The 12,775-nt window shown below is 40.9% G+C and overlaps 1 protein-coding gene across 1 annotated transcript in view; it reads right to left on the bottom strand.

Annotated features, from left to right (window-relative positions):
• MMP24 (matrix metallopeptidase 24) overlaps positions 1–12,775 on the bottom strand; it is a 77,316-nt gene that overhangs the window by 12,849 nt on the left and 51,692 nt on the right. Inside the window, exon 6 of the mRNA XM_030212037.1 lies at positions 10,156–10,370. Coding sequence (XP_030067897.1) covers positions 10,156–10,370 — 215 coding nt within the window. The remainder of the gene's footprint in view (positions 1–10,155; positions 10,371–12,775) is intronic.

The following is a 12,775-nucleotide window of genomic DNA, read 5'->3' as shown; positions in this document are numbered from 1 at the left end:
CAGATGGACATTTAATAAAAACATATCTTAAATCTTAAACAGATTTCCTTAATATTTAAGCATCTTTGATATAGTAGAATTGGAAAAGGTGTAGCGAAGGGCAACTAAAATGAGAATGGGGATGGGACGACTTCCCTATGAAAAAAGACTAAGGAGGGTAGGGCTTTTCAGTTTGGAGAAGAGACGGCTGAGGGGAGACATGATAGAGGTATATAAAATAATGAGTGGAGTGGAACAGGTGGATGTGAAGCATCTGTTCACGCTTTCCAAAAATACTAGGACTAGGGGGCATGCGATGAAACTACAGTGTAGTAAATTTAAAACAAAATCGGAGAAAATTTTTCTTCACCCAACGTATAATTAAACTCTGGAATTCGTTGCCGGAGAACATGGTAAAGGCGGTTAGCTTGGCAGAGTTTAAAAAGGGGTTAGACGGTTTCCTAAAGGACAAGTCCATAAGCCACTACTAAATGGACTTGGGAAAAATCCACAATTCCAGGAATAACATGTACAGAATGTTTGTACGTTTGGGAAGCTTGCCAGGTGCCCTTGGCCTGGATTGGCCGCTGTCGTGTGCAGGATGCTGGGCTTGATGGACCCTTGGTCTTTTCCCAGTGTGGCATTACTTATGTACGTCACACCCACTCTTTCACACACTTATTGCACTAGGCATATGCAAAAATGTATACCCTGAGGGGCAAGATTGCACACAGGATATATTTTATAAGAGGACGCCTAGTGTAAGCACTTTTTTAGGCACCTATATTAAGTCTGTTTTAAAATGACAAGTTGCACCTACTTGTCTTTATAAAATAGTCTTAAGTGGCAGAAATTGGGCCGATACCGCAAGCACAGTTACACCTGCCCTGAAGCACCTGTAAGAGGCCACTGACACACTATCAAATTACTGGTTATGAGGGTAATTGGCAAATAAGAAAGGAACTATTGAGAGAGATCATTTGAAGAATTGAGACTTTAGAGAGAGAGACACTAAAGAAGTGAAGTCATCTATAAATGCTCTTGTTCAAGATAAGATTATTTTACATAGAAAGCTGGAAAAGATGGAAAACTATTCCAGGCATTTGAACATGAGTGTTAAACTTTCCTAAAGTTTTAGGTCAAACTCCCTTGGAAACATGGAAGAAATACCTTTCAGAGATTTTAAATATACCTGTATCTAAAGTGCCACCTTTTAACAAGGTATATTTTCTCCTGAAAAGAAGTAATCCAGAGCTTCAAAGTTATGAGGCTTTGGACTTGTCAGCAATTTTAGAATCATCAAATAAAGAGGTTCAAGAGAGATCAACATTATTGGTCTATTGTGTGTTTGACCAAGACTTTAATTTGCTTATTCGCCTTTACTTTAGAAAATCCAATACTTTTTCTATGGGACAGAGAATATGGATTTACCCTGTTTCCCCAGATGATGCAGGAATGGCAAAATTATTTCTTTCAGTAAGACAAGAGACATTGGTCTTGGGGACCAAGTTTTTTCTTAGGATCCCATGTAAATGTTTAATCTCATTACCTACGGGTAAGTATCTTTTCTTTGTCCCTGACCAATTACGGTTATCTCCAGCATAAGATTCCCCTTTCTGGAAACAAAATTCTGAAATGCTCTACCAACCAACATAAGATGGTCCTCTGCTTAAAAGGCTAAAGACTCAACTCTTTACGAAATTTCTAATAGATAACGGATAACCCATCATATTCTAATCCTCATTTCATCTTCTGCCCATCATGCACCCCCCCCCCACTCCACGACTACAGCCCCTTTCATCAGTCCCTAGACTAGCCCTTTTCCTCGGCAATTCCCCTCTGAAACTCAGGCAACCACATCGAATTGAATCACCCAATAATTTTCACTCTCTAATCCTCTACATTGTTCCTACCTACAGTGGGGGAAATAAGTATTTGATCCCTTGCTGATTTTGTAAGTTTGCCCACTGACAAAGACATGAGCAGCCCATAATTGAAGGGTAGGTTATTGGTAACAGTGAGAGATAGCACATCACAAATTAAATCCGGAAAATCACATTGTGGAAAGTATATGAATTTATTTGCATTCTGCAGAGGGAAATAAGTATTTGATCCCCCACCAACCAGTAAGAGATCTGGCCCCTACAGACCAGGTAGATGCTCCAAATCAACTCGTTACCTGCATGACAGACAGCTGTCGGCAATGGTCACCTGTATGAAAGACACCTGTCCACAGACTCAGTGAATCAGTCAGACTCTAACCTCTACAAAATGGCCAAGAGCAAGGAGCTGTCTAAGGATGTCAGGGACAAGATCATACACCTGCACAAGGCTGGAATGGGCTACAAAACCATCAGTAAGACGCTGGGCGAGAAGGAGACAACTGTTGGTGCCATAGTAAGAAAATGGAAGAAGTACAAAATGACTGTCAATCGACAAAGATCTGGGGCTCCACGCAAAATCTCACCTCGTGGGGTATCCTTGATCATGAGGAAGGTTAGAAATCAGCCTACAACTACAAGGGGGGAACTTGTCAATGATCTCAAGGCAGCTGGGACCACTGTCACCACGAAAACCATTGGTAACACATTACGACATAACGGATTGCAATCCTGCAGTGCCCGCAAGGTCCCCCTGCTCCGGAAGGCACATGTGACGGCCCGTCTGAAGTTTGCCAGTGAACACCTGGATGATGCCGAGAGTGATTGGGAGAAGGTGCTGTGGTCAGATGAGACAAAAATTGAGCTCTTTGGCATGAACTCAACTCGCCGTGTTTGGAGGAAGAGAAATGCTGCCTATGACCCAAAGAACACCGTCCCCACTGTCAAGCATGGAGGTGGAAATGTTATGTTTTGGGGGTGTTTCTCTGCTAAGGGCACAGGACTACTTCACCGCATCAATGGGAGAATGGATGGGGCCATGTACCGTACAATTCTGAGTGACAACCTCCTTCCCTCCGCCAGGGCCTTAAAAATGGGTCGTGGCTGGGTCTTCCAGCACGACAATGACCCAAAACATACAGCCAAGGCAACAAAGGAGTGGCTCAGGAAGAAGCACATTAGGGTCATGGAGTGGCCTAGCCAGTCACCAGACCTTAATCCCATTGAAAACTTATGGAGGGAGCTGAAGCTGCGAGTTGCCAAGCGACAGCCCAGAACTCTTAATGATTTAGAGATGATCTGCAAAGAGGAGTGGACCAAAATTCCTCCTGACATGTGTGCAAACCTCATCATCAACTACAGAAGACGTCTGACCGCTGTGCTTGCCAACAAGGGTTTTGCCACCAAGTATTAGGTCTTGTTTGCCAGAGGGATTAAATACTTATTTCCCTCTGCAGAATGCAAATAAATTCATATACTTTCCACAATGTGATTTTCCGGATTTAATTTGTGATGTGCTATCTCTCACTGTTACCAATAACCTACCCTTCAATTATGGGCTGCTCATGTCTTTGTCAGTGGGCAAACTTACAAAATCAGCAAGGGATCAAATACTTATTTCCCCCACTGTATGTACCTACATAGGTTTGAATAATCTTCTGTATAGCTTCTCTAAACTTTTGTCCATCTTTTATATATCTCTCCTTTGTATGTCTTTCTCAAAACTATGTAAGTCACATTGAAACGACATGGTTGTATAATGTTGAATATAAGTACTAAGAGGGTCTTTTTCTAAGCCACGGTAGCGATTTTAGCTTGCGATAGAAATCAGCTGGTGGTAAACACCAAGACGCCCATAGGAATATAATGTGCATCTCTGCATTTATTGCCAGCTGATTTCTACCGCGAGCTATAAACACTACCATGGCTTAGAAAGAGACCCCTAATAAATTGATATTGATTTTTAAAGTGTCTTATCTGCTACACCGCTACCGATTTAGGATTCTGCAATGTAGTAATAGGGATGCAATCTGCATTATGCTAGTACTTAGTTCTACTTTTCCCCTTTGAATAACTCCACTGTTCAAGTCTCTACCCCTATTTGTTGTGGTCCAATGCGGTGGGGGGACTATTTGTTACTTCTATGTCCACAGCCCCTCATTACCTCTCTACCCTCATCTCCCCTTACGTTCCCACCCGAAACCTCCGCTCACAGGACAAATCCCTCCTCTCAGTACCCTTCTCCACTACCCCCAACTCCAGGCTCCGCCCTTTCTGCCTCGCCTCACCCTATGCTTGGAATAAACTTCCTGAGCCCATTCGCCAAGCCCCCTCCCTGCCCATCTTCAAATCTTTGCTCAAAGCCCACCTCTTCAATGTCGCCTTCGGCACCTAACCCTTATGCCTCTATTCAGGAAACCTAGACCGCCCCAATTTGACTAACTGTACATTTGTCCTTTAGATTGTACGCTCCTTGAGCAGGGACTGTCCTTCTCTGTTAAACTGTACAGCGCTGCGTAACCCTAGTAGCGCTTTAGAAATGTTAAGTAGTAGTAGTAAGTAGTAGTAAATGTTTTTTCCTGTAATGCTTATTTTTGGCTACCCCTTTATCAAAATTTTCTGTAACAAGTGGATACTTGTAATTTATTTTAAAATTTCAATATATATAAAATAAAAAATATTATTGAGAATGAAGAGGTTATGATCTCCTGGGACATTCCCATTCTGACCAATAAAAAGTTGGATGCAGGGAAACTGGACATAATGGTAAAGCAGAAAAATAACAGGATTACAGTGATTATATAGGTGTCAGTCCGAAATGATTGTGGGGTGAGAGGAGATCCTTAAGTACCAAGAAATGCAGTTGGAGACCAGGAAACGATACAGAAATACTTTGTGGCACAGGCTTGATTAAAAGGAGTTTTCAAGCATACCTGATACTTTTCCTATACACATTACATTTTATGAACTACAGAAGGAAGCCCTCTTTGGCATGATAAAACTACTACAGCAGGCATCTGCAGTAAATTTGAGAGACCAAGATCATACGCCCCATAACTTTGAGGTTCATTACCATTGTGGTACGTGCAAAACTTAACTTCTGCTGCTCGGCCACAAGTTTCTATTCTCTGGTACACAGGGTCATGGGTTTGAATCTTGGCAAACCTCAACATGAGCTGAGCTGATCCAGTGGCAGCTGGCTTTTCCAGTCCCATTTTATTTTTTGCCAGTTTATTTTCCCCCACCTATTTCTTCTACCTCCCGAGACTTGTTGCTCCTGCTTACTTTAGATCTTACTGCACAATACTTGTGTATTTTAGGTGATTTTAATGTACACTTTGAATCCACAATTTCTGTTAAGAATTGGTTATCAATAGAAATCAAACAAAATAAAACATGGAAAAGAAAATAAGATGATACCTTTTTTATTGGACATAACTTAATACATTTCTTGATTAGCTTTCGAAGGTTGCCCTTCTTCCTCAGATCGGAAATAAGCAAATGTGCTAGCTGACAGTGTATATAAGTGAAAACATTCAAGCATTACTATGACAGTCTGACAGGGTGGGAGGATGGGGGTGGGTAGGAGGTATGCATGGGGACATCAAAGCATATCATTGATATTCTAACAGGATGGGTGTGGATAGGTGAGGGGAGGATGATCAACAGAGAGATACAGCTTTATGGTTTATAATGGGCTAGGAACCCCAGATCCTTGTTAACTCAGACTGTCATAGTAATGCTTGAAATTTTCACTTATATGCACTGTCAGCTAGCACATTTGCTTATTTCCGATCTGACGAAGAAGGGCAACCTTCGAAAGCTAATCAAGAAATGTATTAAGTTATGTCCAATAAAAAAGGTATCATCTTATTTTCTTTTCCATGTTTTATTTTGTTTGATTTCTATTGATAACCTTAAGAGTGGACTAACACGGCTACCACAAGCCTCTGTTAAGAATTGGAATTTTAAACATTTTGTTGAGGGGCTTAAGTTACAGCAATATGTCAAAGACCCCTCACATTCCAAATGCCATCTTTCAGATTTAGTTCTGAGTGACCACAACTAAATTTGTCTTCATCTCTTTCTGCTGTAAAGACAATCATTTCTGTAGACAGATCATGTATTAGCTTTTACTACACTGACTTTTCCTCAGCCTCCAAAACCCTTCAAGAGTAGATATGCATGGAAAATATCTTGCATTCCAATCAAGGACAGATTCTGAGTTGTTTGTTAAGGATTGTTCCTCTTCAGCCAGTTTTTAATCTTTGAGCAAACAGGTTTCTCAGTGGAACGAAATGTTATCTCAAACCTTGGATTGCCATGTTTCACGAGAAACAGAAATCAAAATGGTCTTGGTACTACCGGTGTGCGATATTGAGTTACTAGTAATTAGTTACTATAGTTAACTATTTTCTTACAGTAATCAATAAAGTAACTTACTTATTCACTATCCCAGTAACTGTAATTAATTAATTAATTTTGAAGAGTAACTAGCATGACATGACAGAGGATGTGGTTGGCATGAGTTGGTCAAACCTCCTTGAAATAAGCATCAAGCAATGAAGTTATGCAATATTCACATTTGGGGTTGTGTATAAGATGGATATTTTACCTCTTCATGTACCATAAGCTTTTACCATAAGTATTCTTGGATGTGGTATCAGTAAAGGAAAAGCAATTACTCTAAGCAGGTAACTGAAATCAGAAATCAATTATGTTTGTAAATGAGTAATTTAATTACTGTAACTAATTACTTTAAGCTGAAAAGTAAGTAGTAATTGTAATAGTATAACACTGGGCACCATAGATGATTAGCTCTGAAAAGTTGTGCTAGAAGAGATTAAATAAAATGATGAGCTACTAGACCAGAAGAGGCAAAACGACTCTACAAAAGGAAGTAATAGGTGTTACTTGACGGAATTAAGACTAGTTAAGAGGAATTATTGCTCACAACAAAGTTGGTCAAGCAATTGTCCAGAGAGAATACTCTTTTCAATTAACTAGGTAATTATTGGGTCATGCAGAAGGTAATTGACACTGTGTATCGGCCGATCAACTAGCAAATTGTTTTGCAGAGAAACTTGATAGTAACATAGTAAATGACGGCAGGTAAAGATCTGAATGGTCCACTCAGTCCGCCCAACAGTCACACTCATTATCAATTCATGATTAGACGAACAACTAATGTGATATAAAATATTTGATCATTGTCTTTCTTTGGCATTTCTGGGACATAGACAATAGAAGTCAGCCCAGTTCCAACTAGTGAAGTTGCCGTTGAAGCCCACAACATTGGCAAACCCCAAATCTGTTGTTGCAGACTGAGAGGCTCACCTTACCCAAGGGAAGGGTGTGAGAAGCCTCTGGAAAAAAAACATGAAGTTATCTGGGTGTTATCTGGAGCAGTTCGCTTGGGAACTGCCGTCAGTGAAGTAGTCAACTGCCCAGATCCGAGCCAACCATATTATGAAGACATCTGAAGCTCGTAAAACCCAGCCCTGCCATCTGCTCCTGCCTGCTGGTGTGCCTGCCCCTTCCAGAAGAGTGAAAGCACCTGAAAGCCTGCTATCTGCTCCTGTCTGCAGTCTGACCATCCCTGCTATGACTCCTGTATCCTCCTGAGAGACTCTACAGCTCCCTGACCCGCTCTCTTCCTCCGGTGTCTGTGAGGGTTGAGAGCTGTTCATCATCAAGGGACCCTTTTACTAAGCTGTGGTAAAAAGTGGCCTGCGCTAATATTGGCGTGTGAAATTGGCGCGTGAAATTGGCGTGCGGTGGGTAAAAAGACTTTTTGTTAAATGGGGCAGTAAATGGCCGTGCACTAATAGTAAAAATAGTGTGTGGTTATTTACTTGGTAAGGGCTCGTGCTACTCATGTGGTAATCGGGCAACACATGGCAACGCTGGCTAGGAATTCCCTCCGCGGGGAAACTGCATGCACCAACTTTGGAATACCACTGGGAACCCGCACTACCCTGGCGGCAGGGTCGATTTGGCATGCGGTAGCCCTATCACGGTTTAGGAAATGAGCCCCCAAGTCAGGTTGCAACTGTTTATTATCTTATAGTGCTTGGGGGGGGGAGGGGGGTTAGGGATCCTAATCAGTTCAGGACTAGGTTAATGCATGCATTATTTTTAACTTGAATTGACAGGTGTATAAATATTCATTGTCTTGCCATCATTTTGGGTAATTTAGCATATGTGCATTATCCTTATGCCTGGAATAAACTTCCTGAGCTTGTACGTCTAGCTCCATCTCTACCTCTTTTCAAATCTATGCTGAAAACCCACCTTTTCACTGCTGCTTTTGGCTCCTAGCCACTACTCATTTGCCTCCCCCCTTGTTCCTTCTCGCCCAGTACTTCCCTCGCCCTTAATTGTCTTGTCTGTCTGTATTATTTTTAGATTGTAAGCTCTATTGAGCAGGGACTGTCTCTCTATGTCAGGTGTTCAGCGCTGCGTGCGTCTGGTAGCGCTATACAAATGCTAATAATAATAATAATCTCTGATTTAAACCGTTTCTACTGCTGCCAATATAATAAATTAGCTTTTATATATTTTTAAAAATAATATCTGAGCCTTGTGTCCTATTCTTTCCAGTGTGTATTTTCTGGCTGTAATGAATTCAGGTGTGTAGTTGGAGAGACGTTTGTGACCTGATCTAAATCCCAGAGTGCTACCTTACTTAATTTTGTCACTATTTGTACGTTCCCTCATTGCCTGTCCTCTACCTGAGGTAAGGCAATTGAGAACGCCTCACAAATGTTTCCAGTCACTCCTGGAGACTCAGGAAGCAGCCTCTGCAGTGCAGTGTCCCATAGGAGTCGTATTATCACCTTTTCGATTCATCAGGTCTGTACGTGCCTATGTACACCAGCCTTAGCTAACATACTGCCTTGGCGCTTAGTAGATTAGATTATAGCTCTGATGCAGAGCTAGTGATTCAATTCTATTCTATTCCGATGCTTTTCTACCACCTTTATCAATGTCTTCAAAGCGGTTCCCAGCAAAGATAAAATATCCTAATCAGATATGATAAACAGTTTCATTTTGGTTAAAATAATAATAATTCTACAAAGTGAATAAATAAAACTTTAGAAAATAGAATATAGTTAAGATATCGGTCGTACAGATATTGGTATATTATTCCATATTTTTGGACCCTGGAATAAAGAAGAGCATTCCCAGATAGATTTCATTTTCTTTATAGAAGGAATATCAAGTGTCAGATTATATATATATATATTTTACTTCTCAAATGCCCTCTTAAACGTAGAGATGGTAATAATTGCCCCACCATAACCAAATTCATACCATAAACACATTTATAAATTTGACAAGCAATTTTAAATTGAATATGCGTTTCCACTCTTAACCAATGCAAATTTTCCAAAACAGGACTAACTTAACTAAATTTTCCTAAACCAAAAATCAATTCAGCTGCAGTATTTTGCAAAATCTGATGACGACACAAATTGGCTGTTTACTAATATTACAATATAATGAATTGCAATAATCAAGTAATGGAATTAAAATTGCTTGTGCCATTATTTGAAATCCAGATGAGCTCAAGGATGCTCTAATTACTTGAAGTTTATATAAATGGAAAAAAAACATTTCCTCACTGGAGCATTAATCTGATATTCATAAGGAAGTCTATAGAGTCCAAAATTACTGAAATGTGTTTGTGTCAGCAGTCTTTTGATGATTAATATAAAGTGCTGATTGCTTCCTTCTGAAGGCAATTCTATACAATATTTCTTTGTATAAGTACATTTTTTTTCTGTATTCTTGACATGAAAACCAAATTATTTTTGACAAAGAAATGCATACAAATTTTTTTTTTAATGAACCAATGACTCTATTTTAGAGAGCTTCAGTTTCTTTCTGAACTTGCTTCTTGAATGATGGTCCTTTTGAACTTGTTAGGTTAAAATTGCGATTGTTTGGGCTTCTTTTGGCTTTTATAAAACGGAAAACACATGTGCGAATTGCCCTTCTCTGCCTACACACCCTGTTACAAAAATTATTCTCCATGTTTGTTTTACTACAGGGAAACAAGTTGCATTCTATCAGCTACATTACAAAATAATTATCAGCAGTTTTTGATAACATGATACAATAAGTGAGCAGCCGTGTGGCTGGTAGTGCAATAAAGAAACTGCAGACAAATTAAATCTGTTGTAATAGGACTTCTATGGTATAAGACAGGCAGAGCCGACAGATTAAAAACAAAAAAGAAGAGGATGTGCAACATGAATAGAAACATTTGCCACATTCCCAGTTTTCATACCTTGAAGACAAACATTTCTCCCCGAAAAAGGGCCACAGTATTGAAATTTCCATCGCATATGTTGGGTTTCGATCCGGGCAATGATGGTTTATCCCCTAAGGGAGGCCGTGGAGGCCGTGGCTGTCGTTCGTGCTTCCTCTCAGAGGTTGAATAAATTCTACGGACAGGTAGAGTTGGCAAAGGCCTCGTAGGCTCTAGTGTCTCGGCAGGAGGCCCTGTGTATGGAAAAGACTTAGTTATTACATTTTCAAGAGCTACACATACAATGTTAAAAGGATAAAATGCCTGAATGGGCCCAAACTGATGTTCAGCATTTAAATAAACAAAAGGTGCTCATGTACATTAGCCATAGTAAAATTGGAGGCACTCTAAGGGTCGTAACCAGTGGTGTGCTGGAGCAGGCTCTCACAGGCTCTCGAGAGCCGTTTGTTAAGTTTTTAAGAATTTTGGGAGCCGGTTCTCCATGGCTACTTTAACAAATGGATCCCAAAATGTGGGCTTGGGCCCCTCCTGAATTCTCTTTTACTTTGCTGGCGAGAGAGAGCCCCCTGTTAACAATTTACCAGCACACCCCTGGTTGTAACCCTGTGTGCTCCCAGGAGAAACACCACACAAAGACACCTGGAATTAGGAGGAGCACTTAAGAAGGAAATTGGGCTTACGTCTTTGGGGTTCAAAACCACTGGTGTTAGAACGAGAGGACATGAAATGAGATTGAAGGGGGGGCAGACTCAAGAAAAATGTCAGGAAGTATTTTTTCACGGAGAGAGTAGTGGATGCTTGGAATGCCCTCCCGCGGGAGGTGGTGGAAATGAAAACGATAACAGAATTCAAACACGCGTGGGATAAACAAAGGAATCCTGTTCAGAAGGTATGGATCCTAAGGAGCTTAGCCGAGATTGGGTGGCAGAGCCAGCCGGTGGCGGGAGGCGAGGATAGTGCTGGGCACACTTATACGGTCTGTGCCCTGAAGAGGACAGGTACAAATCAAAGTAGGGTATACACAAAAAGTAGCACATATGAGTTTGTCTTGTTGGGCAGACTGGATGGACCGTGCGGGTCTTTTTCTGCCGTCATTTACTATGTTACTTCACTTTGCAAAAGGTTTGAGGTTTTGGAGGACAGCTCCCCATGGACATGCACATTTAGAAAATCCACCATTTATATAGTAAAATCACAACTTCTACGTGTATGTAATGCTACTTACACATTTAAACCCTCTTGTCATGGTGCTATTTTTTTTTAAGTGTTCATTTAAAAAAAATGGCTTCCCCTGTTGTGCATGACACCAAGCTATTTATAAAATATTAACATAGTTTTAAATGCACAGACCTAAACATCTACTTAGATGACCTATAGAAAGTTTAATTAGTGTACATCAGGGGTTCCCACACCTGGCCTGAGGGAGCTCCAGCCATGGCAGGTGTTCAGGATATCCACAATGAATATGCATAAGATAGATTTAAAATACCAAGGATGCAGTATATGCAAACTGATCACTTGAACAGTCATTATGGATATCCTGAAAACTTGACTGGCTGAGGTTTCCCCAGGACAGGTTTGGGAATCACTGGGTACATATTGCTGCCCCTTGGTTTGTTTTCCTTATCTAGGTTGCTAAAGCCAACACACCCTATTCCTTTCCTCAGCTGCATATAGACACACACACACACATTCCTTCTGTCTCTTTCTCTTTTGCCTGAACTGGACACATGGACTACCACAGAACCATCTCCTGCTCCTTATCTCTCATCTCCTCCACCTGCTCTCACCACAGGCTTCGTAAAAAAGCACAGAATTACCAGAAGCAGCAACTAGCTAGCCCATTAACTAGACTGCATATGTGCACTCTGATTTGCTCACAATCAGTGAACTGGATATAGTAACTCTGCCAAAAGAATATCAACTTCGAAAAGATTGTTCAAAAGTCGCTTGCACTTCATCCGCAACAGTCCGATTTCCATCCGCACTTTGGCACCGAGACAGTCCTCACAGCTCTCCTTAGTGAAACCATTCCCACATGGACAAACATCTTGCTGTTCTTGCCATCTTGGCCGCTTTTGACCTCTCGAACCATGATCTTCTCCTTTTCCAACTCTCCTCACTATGTATATCTGACTCGGTTTTGGACTGGTTTTCATCATTCCTTTCTGGCTGCTCATTCCAAGTCATCACCACTTCCTCTCCCCAACCTTTATCATGCGGTGTACCACAGGGCTCTCTCGTTTCCACTTTTATTTAATCTTTTTCTCAGCCCTCTTGCCACACTCATCCAATCCTTTGGGATCTCATGCTACCTGTATGCAGATGATATCTTCCTGATTTGGCTTACTAATCCCTTTTCTCCTTCTATCATTTCCCTTCAAGATTGCTGACCACAGGCTTGTCCTCAATATTCAGAAAACAGTTCTCATGCAGTCTAACTACACCTAGAGGCATATTTTCAAAGCACTTTGGGAGGCTAAGTTCCATAGGTTTCTATGGAACTTTGGGAGGCTAAGTGCTTTGAAAATGAGCCTCCTAGTATTCCTCTTAATCTAGTCAACTCTGTTATCCAGTTGACTCTTTCCAATATCTAGGTATGATATTTGACTCAGCTGTTATTTTCCACTCTAATCTC

This window comes from Microcaecilia unicolor, chromosome 8 (assembly GCF_901765095.1).
Source record: "Microcaecilia unicolor chromosome 8, aMicUni1.1, whole genome shotgun sequence".
NCBI lineage: Eukaryota > Metazoa > Chordata > Amphibia > Gymnophiona > Siphonopidae > Microcaecilia > Microcaecilia unicolor.
Note: the sequence above shows the minus strand (reverse complement) of the source record. Positions and strands in the feature narration are given on the sequence as shown.